The sequence below is a fragment of the Pteropus alecto genome, unplaced genomic scaffold (genome assembly GCF_000325575.1).
Source record: "Pteropus alecto unplaced genomic scaffold, ASM32557v1 scaffold69, whole genome shotgun sequence".
In the NCBI taxonomy this organism is placed as follows: domain Eukaryota; kingdom Metazoa; phylum Chordata; class Mammalia; order Chiroptera; family Pteropodidae; genus Pteropus; species Pteropus alecto.
Genome location: NW_006494610.1, coordinates 9,799,687 through 9,812,462, shown reverse-complemented (window position 1 = coordinate 9,812,462; position 12,776 = coordinate 9,799,687). Strand labels below are relative to the sequence as shown.

General features: G+C 36.4%; 1 protein-coding gene across 1 annotated transcript in view; it reads right to left on the bottom strand.

Annotated features, from left to right (window-relative positions):
* Nucleotides 1-12,520, bottom strand: part of LOC112474004 (membrane-associated guanylate kinase, WW and PDZ domain-containing protein 2-like) — a 348,332-nt gene extending 335,812 nt beyond the window's left edge. The window contains exon 1 of the mRNA XM_025042188.1: nt 11,890-12,520. Coding sequence (XP_024897956.1) covers nt 11,890-12,190 — 301 coding nt within the window. The 5' untranslated portion in view covers nt 12,191-12,520. The remainder of the gene's footprint in view (nt 1-11,889) is intronic.
* Nucleotides 12,521-12,776: the final 256 nt, after the last annotated feature.

The window sequence follows — 12,776 nt, the reverse complement described above, 5'->3', positions numbered from 1 at the left end:
ACACATTTTTTTTTTTGACTCAAACAACCACCCTATAACATACGAGGTGATTATCGCTCAGAGAAAGTTAATCCTTCTATGTGGAAGTGATAGCAATGAAATCGAGACTAGAATCTATGTCCTTTTACTCCAGGACCCACACGATTTTATACTCCTCTGTTTCTTCCTTTCCCTCCTATGTGTTTAAAAGCAATATGTTTTTTTCAGTCCCATTCCATTAAAACTCATTATTTTAAGGTTCAATTTGTACATGATTACCTCTCTTACTCTGTATTCTTGGAGAGTAGGGTTTGATCCTTATTATTAATTTAATACCAGAACCTAGCTTTAGCATGACACTAAACAAAAATATAATGAATAATTATTTAATTAATCATCCAAAGGCTTTTAATTTGCTAGAATTTTTTTATATTGAAAGAATAAAATATATTTATATGACAAATACAGAAATTCAAGTTCAAGTCTCTTCTATCACAATACACACACACACGTGCGTACACACACACACCTACTCCCTCTTAACCACTCTAAGGACAGTCCTTAGAGTGACTGTCCATTACCCTTTACTACTAAGCAAGCTTTCTGAAGTAGGATGCAGATGCTATTTCTATTTTCTCACTTCCTAGACACTCTTCACCTCTGTGATATTTGGCTTTTCTGACCATCCACTCCAATGAAATGCCAGCAAAGAAAACTTTTGTTTTTGCCAGATGCAATGGAAACATTATAGACGACATCTTTCTAATCATTTCTACTGTGTTTCAAAGTGCTGACCATTCATCATTAACATGAAAACTGTACTGATAATAGTCTTAGTTTCCTTCCTGGGTTCCCTTGACTTCTCCTCAAATATAGATACCACAGCATTTTTTTGTTCCTTTTGCCTTTACAGTCTCTCATTGGATAATCTCATATTCCCTAATCTGCACATTCAGCCCCAACCACTCTTGTGAATTTAACTGCCACATTCAGATGCCTATCATTTACATACTTTCCAGGTACTTCATATTAAATACATCCCAAATGGAGTTACTTTCTATCCAAATCTGTTCCTTACTTCTCTTTGACCCTGTCCAATCATGTGTACTGATAATCATATTTCTTGACTCGGTCCCCTCTTTTCCATTGCTACTATCATTGTTATAATACAAGACCACAAATCCTCTCCTCTGGATAATTCTGTAGCCTCCTAATTGGCCTCTTTGCCTGTATCTTTATGCTCTCTTACTTAGGTCTCTTCACTGTCTACACGTGTTCCATGGAATGTTGACTCCATTTCCCTCACTGGGAAAACTATGGACAAATATGACCTTGTCAGTTCTGTTCTCAAAACCTTTCAAACACAGAGAAGCAAGCTAACATAGTGATTAAGAGCACTGCAAAAATTTGACTCCTGGCTCTGAAATTATTATGTGTCTTGCGCAAATTTCATAATCTCCCTGGGCTCTAGTTTTCCTATCTGCAAAGTGGGATTAAAGATAGTACCTACCTTGTAGAATAATGTGGGGGTTAAATAAATTAACATTTATCTGAAATGAAAAATAATTTGTTCAATTCACATCTAGTATGGGGCAGAGGTGTGACTGGAATCTACACCTGTTTGTCTCCAAAGCTCCATGCTTTTCATTATTACCCTGAACTGTGAAACGCCTGGTATGGGATCAAGATTTACATAGCTTCCTATGGTCCCTATCTAGTACAGTACCTGGAACATAAGCACAATATTAACAATATATACATACAGAGTTTATGTAACTGCTTAAACTACAATCCATGATGTAGAATACTAAGGACTCTTACTCCATATTTTTTCTCCAAAATGTTTTGTTTTCTTACCTTTTATTCTGATTATGTCATGGAAATTATCCTTGAAATATGAAAGAAATTTCTACTTAATAATTTTTAACTCAGGTCACATAGACACACCACAAATAAAGATGAGCTATTTGGAGGTATAGATGATATCTTATTGAAATCTTATTCATCTTTTTATCACCAGTCTCTAGTTAAGTACCTGTCTGTTAAATAAATGTTTGTTGAATAATAAGCAAATGAATTCTAGCCCCAGAAAAATGGAGTTGGAATATTTTTATGTGCCAGTTTATAATTATATACACTTCTGGATCCATGACACAGACATCCGTAAACACTATATAATTCAAAAATATTTCAAGTTGGTTTTGGTATGCATTGTGGGTATATTTTTGTAGTGGATTTGCTTTCTTGATTATGTTCTATTTTGTATAATGTAAAAATGAATTTGTGTTCCTACATATTTTACTTTAGAATAGTTAAAATTTTCTGGAATTTAAAACAGAAGTCCAAGCAGAACAATACTGAATGAGGTAATGGAGACATATCTAGAATTTGACCGAGCTTATGTAACAGAGAAATACATCTTAATTTATTCTTCAAATAGATTACTCTTCTTGGAAACAAGATCTTCACCAATGCTCCCCAAAACAATAAAATATAAATTAAATACCTGTTTTAATACAATTTTATAGCTGTATCAATCAGAAGATTTTTCTGCAAAACAACAGAAAACGCAAACCAAATGGCTTAAACTATTTTGTATACTGTTACCTCAATAACAAGAAGTCCTGAGATAAGGCTAGTTCTGGGTTCATTATTTTAGCAGTTCATCAAGGGACCACCAGCTTTTTATCATTCTGATCTGCCACTCTCCACCTATTAGCTGGCTCTCCTCATGGTCACAAAATGGTTATACAGGTATCCTCAGCTTTTCAAAAGTCACCATTACACCACCTCACTTTGAGGAAAGGCTTACATTAGTACATGTTTTCACTAACTGAGAGAAATCCAGAGGGTTTTCGCTTTTACACAAAAAAGCAGAAAGAAAAAATAGAGATCACCATGTGTTTTGCTGCAGCCATTATAGAGGCAGCACATACCAGAGCAGCAGGAGTGACACCACCAAGCTCCTTTCCTAGGAACTACACTCAGCATCTCAGCATTAAGATGCCATAGCTTTGCACTGTGTCTATGAGCATTTGTGCTTTACCTCGATTTATTTTGTGACTACATTAGCAAAATGTGTCCTAGGGTATCAGAAAACCCAAAGAGAGCTTGTAAGGGCATTATGCTTAGCATAAAACTGGACATAATTAAGTTTTTCGATCATGGTAAATGAAATAGACCTTGAATTTGGGGTCTGGAACACTCAAAATTTTTTCCATATAAATTAATAGTAATTGCTTCTTTGTTTTATACTAGTTGGCTTACAAAAGATTTCACAGGAACACTCTACTTTCAGATAGTGGGGAAAATTTATATTATAGGTAGTTGCTCCAGGCATCACCTCCATGTGCAGCAACTTCCACAAACAGAAAAGTGAATAGACCTTTTTGGTATCTTAAGAACTAAAAAAATTCTCAGAAAGTCCCCAAGGGACTTCACATTACTTTTCATTACTTAGAACTGAGTTCTAAGACATTTCCTAAAACAATCACTGGCAAAGACATGTAACTGCTTTGCTCAGTTTAGACTAGTCTAAATTCATCCCCTTGGGATGAGGCCAACCTGATATGAAATACATGGCATAGCAGCACATTAATATGTGGATACTTGAACCAAAGTGGCATTCAGTGGGGAAAAGGAGAAGAAATGCATTCCAGGTAGACACAGGATTTCTAATAACTTTATGGCTTTGTAAAATCTGTCTAAAAGCATAACTAACTGAAGCAAATCAACTCCTTAGTCAGGGCTAAACAGGTCAATTTCTCCAAGGATAAAGGGTGCCATGATTCTCTTTACACTAGACTATGAGATTTTCCAATTAATTTTAAAAGGGAGACTTGGAATGAGATTATAAAAGGGATTTTCTTGATTTCAATAATATGGGTTAGCATATTATTTGAGCTATCAAAAGTATCATTAATTTTAATTTTTATTAGGTTTCATGGTACCTATGCACTTTATAAATTCATATATAGTACTACTCCACAGTAAATTGACATATGGAAAATGGTTTTAAATTTAAAACATTAATATAATTCAAATATTATATTCTCCAATTCATAACAAAACCTCTTAGCTTCCAAGCTAATTAAACTTGATTTTTCTTGACATTTTTAATTTCTCAGTAAGCAACATCAGTACCTTAGCTAAACAATTATAAGTTGGGCATCATTTACAGTCATGAGCTTCTTAACAATGGGGCTATGTAGAGAAATTGTCATACTTACATAAACTTAGATGGTATAGCCTCCATAATTGTATGTGCTGTACTTTTATATGACTGGCAGCACAGTTGGTGTGTTTACACCAGCATCACCATAAACATGTAAGTAATATTTTGCACTACAACATTATGACAGCTACATCAGTAGGTGATAAGAACTTTTCAGCTCCATTATAATCTTCTGTTGATTATGCCCTCCATCATTAATGAAACACGATTTTGTGGCACATGACTGTAACTTATTTTTAAATGATTACTTCTTTAGACTTGCAATCTACCGTATAGTCAAAGCATGTTGGTCCAGTCCTCCCATTTTATTCTGAGACTTCTATACCAAGAAAAGCTTAAACCACTCTGCAAATGTGTTATCAAGTTCAGGAATAAGCATGCCCCTTTTCCTTGCCCCTTACTTTGTTACATTAATATTAGGACATTATCCTAAGCATTATGTAATCTACTAGCCATTTGAAATAACCAAATCCAAACTACTGAAATCTGACTTCTTATTACCACTTCCTAACAATACATATGAAATATATAAATCTGAGTACTTGATTTTATTAAGGCTTTATGGTCTCCCATTATCAGAGATAATAAGACTTAAAAATATCACTCACAGTCGAAAATTAATAGGTGACTATAGAAGCTAGATTTGTCATACATAGAATAATTTAACATAACTCCCTAAAATAAGATTGTATCCTCAAATGCATAAATGCCTTTCTGGGACTACTGATTTAAAAACCGGCACTGAACCTTAGTGTATAAAAATGTGTGTGAGCGCCACATGCAGGTGTGTATGTGTGTGTGCTGTATGAATATTAAGAAGCAGAACAAATTTGTTCACAAGAGTGACTCTCACACTGAACAGAAGAAAAGGAAAGCATAGCTACTTCCAAACAAAGAGGAAAAGGAGATCCAGCTACAGGTATTTCAGGAGAAATACTAAGAAAGAAGATTTTAGTATTTTAACTGAAGATGGGGACAAGCATCTTGATACCATTCTTGCTCTTCCAGAGGAGGACCAACTTCTTTCTGTCTCCTTCGACCCCAGTCCTAACGCCAACAAAATGGCCACCCACTAAGTATCTAGACTTGCTAGAAAGGTAAGATTACAGGTATTTATGTTTGGGGTGCTTTTGAAAGTAAGCCAAGACCTTTGGAGGTTTTAGTGATCATTAAGCCTAAATGCTTGCTATATTTTTTAAAGAAACTTTGTCTAGTAAAGAATCATTTTAACATCCTCACAGCACAGATTACAAAGAAAGGTAAATTGGGGTCAGCTATGGACTAATTAGAATGCTTCACAGATGTAACATTGGACATTTCATATCTTTAAAATTTGCTCCTGCTTGAAATCCAGTAATGTGAAAATAGATAAATAAAATATATTTTTTTAAATTAAACAAGGTTGCTTTGTCCTACTTCATTTTACAGAGTCATATAATAAAATCCACAGTTATTTATGGAAAAATCTCTAATTTCAGATGCATGAGTTTCACTAGAGCAGTTAAGAGGTTCAAAAAAATTCTCCCACAAATTGTTATTAGAAAAATCAATATCTTCAACCTATCTTTTACTTCACTCTATTAAAGGTTAATTTTTCTTCTATCACATATTTGTTTTGGGATATTATTGGATATATGATGACTATCATAGGTCTGACAGTGATTTTTTTTAAGAAAAGCTAAATAACTGAAAATGACAAAACTTGACATGCATTCATATAACAATTACAAAGAGAAATGTTTTCCAGGGTAGAGCAAGTCATATAATTTTTCAAATATTGAAAGAAATCTAATTATTCATTTAAAATATCCACTCATTGGATTGCTGGATCTTTGAAAATAGATACACTAGATGCATTCGAGTTAATATTCAATCAGCTGTCAAAAAGGAAACTTTTTCTGTTTATTTTAGATTATATAAAATAGGTAATACTATATATTAAACTTAACATGAATTTTTTCATTTTATTAATCCCTTAATAAATCTTTTTTAAAACAATTGATAACATGTCAATAAAACACAATAGAAGCAATTATTAATTCTCTATGACAATATGGGCATTTTACAACAAGTTTTTAGCAATGCATATCCCTATGCAAGTCTTTTATTATGTAAATTCAGTAATTATAAACCTATTACTAAATTATCTATATTACATTAATTATAATTTAATTTTATTAAAGAAAATATCACACATTTGTCCTTACTGGAGACAGAGGAGAGGGAGCTGGAAATGAAATGGAATAAATAATTTAAAAAGTCACAATACGAACAAAGCTGTAAGACTCTATTCCATGCTTCTTATCAAGATAAATAGCAAGATTATAGCTAAGAAAGATTTTCAAAAATTAATATTGGACACTAGAGCTTCAAGTAAGAGTTTTCTATTGAATTCTAAAATGGGATTAATTCAACTAGAATGCTAAAATCACTAGGAAGTGGTGGTAGGCTATTGTTGGTCGCTTCATCTTGAAAGTGTTAATATAAAGAATTATCAATATTGAGCTATGAACATTCTCACAAATGCAACATAAACTTGATGAATTTTGACATATTTTTTTTATTGTACATGGTTGACTGTGAAGACTTGCGAATTAATTGTTTTGTTATTGCTTTTTTTATGAGGTACCTGATTTCTAGCTGAGAAGAAAAAGTTCTACTTTAAAACATGATACTTGTATCTAACTACAGTCACTTGTAATAGGTATAAATAAATTTCTAAACTTAAAATTAGTGAATTATAATAGGACTTCTATGCTTATCAAGCCTAGAGTAAATGATTCAATATATTCACCAATTGTTTAAGAGAAAGGATATAGATACAAAGAGAATAAATTACTGGGTGAAAATAAACTATTGTTACAGTATAAAATAAATATAAAAAAGCAGATCTTTCACATAAAGGCAGCATCAGTGGGAGTTATTTTTATAAGGTGAAAATATGTTCCATTCCATTTAATGGCATTACTCTTTACATTAATGTTTTTCAAAGTAAAGGGTTTATTTTACTCTACAGAGAAACCTCCAGAATATTACTTGCTAATTACTCATACTATTAGTCAATCATTTCGTATTTTTCAGTTAGTCTTCAATTAAGATTAATATCTTGAAAGTTAAAAACATTTCATAATGTCGCTAGCTCAAAATAACCAATAAGTTTGGAATAACATTTATTAACATTTACATAATGCTTATTATCTTCCCAACACTATCATTTAAATATATAACTTATTTAACATTCTCAACATATTATAACTATCTCAGACTAGATAACTTCCTTCTGTAGCCAATAATAAATGGCACACTCAGGATTCAAACCTAAGTAGTCCACTTGGGAGATTGTACATTTAATAGCTAATCTATCCCACCTCTAGAGTGAAATTCAGCCTCGGTCTGCTATACATTTGAAAGCCATTGTTAAACTACAAGCAGTCAAGATTGTCAAACTTTTTACTCATTGTGAAAGTGAATGTGAGAGTTTCAACCAACTAAAAAGGAAAGTGAGCATAATAAATATTCCAAAAGATTGCACAGTATAAATGCTAAAAGCAGAGATGGTGGCATTTCTGTGATTTCACCCTGAGATTACTTCCAGTCAGAATAAACACATAAAAAAGCAGTCATATTTAGCATTCAAGGTCATACCATTTAAACTATTTACACATTCTGAAAAACTCCAGTAGCATCCCCCATAAACTATGCTCAAAGATAATTGTTCCATTAACCTTGTTCTCATATATTAAAGATACATTATTCTAAAATAACTAACTGATCAAATTGTTTAAACAATTTTATTATTGGTCAAAAAATTTCACATACTTTAAGTTTCTATAGAGGAAAGTCAATCTTTATTGGAGAAAATGTGACATAATTCGCTTTTACTCTTCCAAATAAAAAAGAGCATAGAGGTTACGCTTTATGATTCCAGCCTGAAGTCAGTCAAAAAGAAAGCATGACTCAATAAATGTGGATCTACTCTCCTTTGAGGGTGTATTTTAAAAGAGCAATAGGAGAGAAAGCAATGTACAGCTTCTCAGGAACTGAATTTCAAAGGCCTTACTTAGCTCTTCTTCCACATGGGAAAATTAAAAAACTTTTTGCCTTTTATTTTCCATTGTGAGATCCTAAATGGCAAAATAAGTCCAAGCTATATAGGTCCCCATGTCGTGTTAGATGCAGTAGCACCCATAGTTCAAGGAATGTAGGACACAATGGTCTATGTAGCTGGCTTCTTTGAACTCTAGTAGCAAACTTAAAAAAAAAAAAAACCTTTAGCACGTTATCATAGATCTCAAAATCAGTCAAGAAACTTCCTTCAACTGGGGTTGCCACATTAATGAGATCACAGAACAAAACTGCTGATTTAGAATTAAATATTTTGGTAAGGAAGGTTTACTATTATAAACTAAAAAAACATAGTTCATAAAAATAATTGGATGTGCAATAAATGGTATTTTTATATGACTCATCACTCTGGATTATAAGCAGCTTAAATTAAAAATGGAATCCTCTGAATTTAATTAAATGGCTTTTAAAAATGGTTTTACAGACATTTAATGTAGAAAAACTGATATATCTATTTTGTCTACCTTAAAATCTAAGCAGTTCACCTTCTTTTAAAAATATAATTTAAAATTATGACAATGTAATATTAGCCAAACTAGTAAATAAAAATTGAGTAAAGAATGTAATTTTATCTGATGCACTTTTAAATCAATATTATTAGTATAAACATCTCCTTTTCTTTGAAAAATCTTCCTTAGTTTAATTTTGTATGTAGCTTCTGTATAATACTCAATGTTTAAAAGAATATTCAAAAATCAAATTATCTCAATATTTTAAAAAATGCAACTGCTAAAAAAACCATGTTTAAGTTTATTTAGCTATGCTAGTTTATTGGCTCTCTAGAAATAAAACTATTGAGCCAAAAGTTTCTACATATTTTTTTAGCAAGTGACACACAGGGACTATATTTAAGGTTCTGAAATTTTCACTTTGCTTATGATGATAAACAAAATTATCTATTATTTGACAAGAGAAAGGATGATTTCAACAAGAGAATGGTATATATGAATCATTACATTTAGAAGAATATACAAGAGGATTATATTTTCCGCTAAAGCTAAAAAATAAGCAATTATTTTCTTTTTTTGGTCAATAGTGATTCAGGAGGTGAATCAAGCTCTTGTGGGGGCTCTGTGAACATCATCACCAGCATCAATCTTCAACGACCCCAGAACTGAGCCCGGAACTGAGAGTTAAAAGAATGAAAAGAGCAGAGCTTTTCCTCTAAAATATCGCTTTATATGCATATATTCCATGAGTTCTAAAAGCAATAAACTTTCAAATAAAACATAACACAGAAGTTGAGTGGTCAGAGACTGCTTTGGATGGAATTATGGCAGGATTTAAATGACATCTAGTCCAGGTCCCCATCTTACATAGGAATCCATGGCATATGGTCATTTTGGCCCCTTCATCAACACCCACAACGATGGGGGTCTCATGAATTCAAAATTTCTAACAGACTTTGGAAAGCTCTGTTAGAAAGCTCATCTTCGTGAAGATAAAGATGCTTCATCCTTTAAAAATTTCCATAGATTCGTCTTAGTTTTGTCTTGTGGAATGTCACAGGATAGTCATAATTCTTTTTAGTACTTAATAGCTTTTCAGTATTTAATGACAGCTTTCATGCCCTCACTTTCCCAAGTCTTTCCACTGAATTAATAGGCGATATCTACGACATCTAATAATCTCCCCCTCTTTCTTTTCTAGACATATTCTTGCTTAGAGTTACGGTTTGCCAAGGTCCATTTCAAAAGGTAGTGCTCAGAATGAATACAACATTAAAATGTGTAAAATAGTTCATCATTGTGAACTATAATAGGGCAATCATCTCCCTCATTAGGATACCATCATTCGTCCAATTAACAATATATTAACTTTTGTAGCCACTTTTCATTACAAATACCAAACTCATTGCCAACAAAACCATGGTCATTAATTGTGTAGTGGAGTTCTTGGACTCAAATCAGAACTTTACATTTATATCTATTGCTATAAGACAGTATCATGACATCAAATAGGTTAATATGAATCCCAATTTGAGCCTCAGGTATGTCATCTTGAAAAATACCAAAATACTCTATTTGCCTTCCTAACTCATATCCTTCATATTGAGCAATGTTGACCTCCAAGTCAATGTTTACATTAGCCTATCTCAAGTCATCAGCTGTTAATACTCAAGAATCCCCAAAAGAAAACGTTTACTTGTATGCCAATTCACATTTAAGAAATTTTGCCTGAGACATCTTTTTCATTTGTTTGCTTTTAAAACTGGTTTCATAGAGAACATTTCCCTAAATCCTTCGTGATAGCTTCATGGAGTAAGATTAAGTGGTTATTCAAAACACAGGCAATGACCTGCTCGATTCCATCTTTGAGGCAGGACAAATAATGTAACACCACCAACAAACTTTTAATTTATAAGAATATGTACATACACACATATTGCACATGAAATGTGCCTGTGAGCTATCAACATATGCAATCGCGTGTGAAAAACAAAGATACATTACTTTCGTTAAAGTTGTCCTCTTTCCAAGAAACTTTTTTTACCGCACTCTTCCCTCCTTCAGGGCCATAATTTTCTTTCAAGTTAATAGAGTTCTGCAAGATCTCAGTTTCCCTAGGTGCCCATCGCAACCTTCAAATGAAGCTCTCATTTAGGTGGCCTGAGCTTTTCCATCCAACTCCTAAGAAACACGACTCCCACTCCTAATCAGAAGCCAGATGAGAGTTCAATCACAGAGAACTAACACTCAAAGAGGGCAACCCCTGAGTAGAGCAATTCATCCAGGTGACCATTTCTCTCCTTCCGAACTACCAACACTAAAATCCGCTCCTAGTGCCCCGCCTTCTTCCAGAGCCTGCTCCCGCGGACCAGCTCCGGGTGAGCGCCCGGGTTAGTCAGTGCGCACGTGACGCGCGGTGCCCACATGACACGACTGTGGGCGGGGGAGGGGGGACAGAGGAGTGAAGCGGGGAAAAAGTTAAAGACGACTAGTCAAAGCGCTCAAAGCACTGGGTCCCTTCCCTTCTTCGTCAACTATTGGCTCAGGGATCCCTAGGGGAGGATTGCGGATCACGGCATCTATGGTCCAGCTCCCCAAACAGGGTGGCGGGGAGGGGGGCCGTAGTTCGCTCGCCCCGCCACCTTCTGCTCCTCTCCGCCCTGCTGGTGATGCCGCTGCACCCTCAAGTTCTTCCTTCCCTTTCTCCCTCTTTTTTTTTTTCTTTCCTTCCTTCCTTCCTTCCTTCCATGCTTCCATCCATCCCTGAAAGCTCTTCATCTACTGCGGGCGATGCCACTGACGCACATTCATTTTGCCCCGGGAGCTCGTCCGCACCTCTGAGGTCACACAAGGCCGAGCACCTTCCAAAGGGGAGGGTATAACTGCGCAAACAAAGTTGCATGCCACAGCACAATCCGCCCTCCCTTCCATTTAGCCCCTTGTTCGGATCCTCAACACATCTCACTTGCTTTGCCGGTACTCTCGACTTCACCCCACCACTATGCAACACACCCCCTTCCACAGCGAGCCCACCCTTCCATTGCCCCGCGCTTCGAGCGGTCCAGCTTCCTGGCAAAGCCCGGAACAAGCCGCTGCGCTCACCTTGCTTGACACACTTGAGCCGGAGGGGGTCCTTGCAGTGTTTGATCACAGCCAGCACGTCCCTGATGGTTAGCCCCGCCACGGGGGTCTCGTTCACCTCCAGCAGCAGCTCCTCCGACACCAACTTGCTTCCGCTCTCATAGGCCACCTTGCCGGGCTTCACCTCCCCCAGGTAGGGGAATTGTCCATTCTCGGCGCCCCCCTTCAGTTCAAAGCCCAGCTGGCCCTCCGGGTTCCTGCCAATGACACTCTCATGGACTTTGCTAGTCCAGTGGCTTTTCTTTTTCAAGCTTTTGGACATGGCAGTGGGGCTAGTCGCCTCAGCTTCTGAGGGGTTCCTTTGGGGTAGAGGGTTTGGCGGTGAGAGAGTGAGGATGGAGGAGCAAGGGGGCCAAGAGGTGAGAACAGCAGACTTTGCCTTCCTTCCCCTCTGTTCGATGCTTTCCCTCTTCTTTGGATGGAGTGTGGACGAGGAAGGGGGAGGATGAGAGGGACGGCTGGGCAGAGGTAGGAGAGCTTGGGTGAGGCTGTGCTGTCCCTTGAATGACACTCAAAGCTGTGGCCCCGCAGCAAAGGAGAGCTATGGTGGTGGTGACGGCGGCGACGGCAGCCTGAGCGAGCAGTAGCCGAGCTGGTGAGCGGGTGGGGTGGGGGTGGGGAAGGAGGGTAGGGATGCCGGGGGCCACTCCTGCGTGGTGCGAGTGGGAGCGCGCGCGCGCGCGCCTGGGTGTGTGGTGTTAGCTGATATCCATGGCAGCTGCAGTGGCAGCGGCGGGTCCGTGTGTGCGCGTGTGTGTGTGTGTGTTTGTGTGTGTGTGTCTGTACTAGTTGTACAGTACTGGCAGGAGGGGAGACGGCAGAGGAGGAGGGAGCAGCTGAGGGGAGGA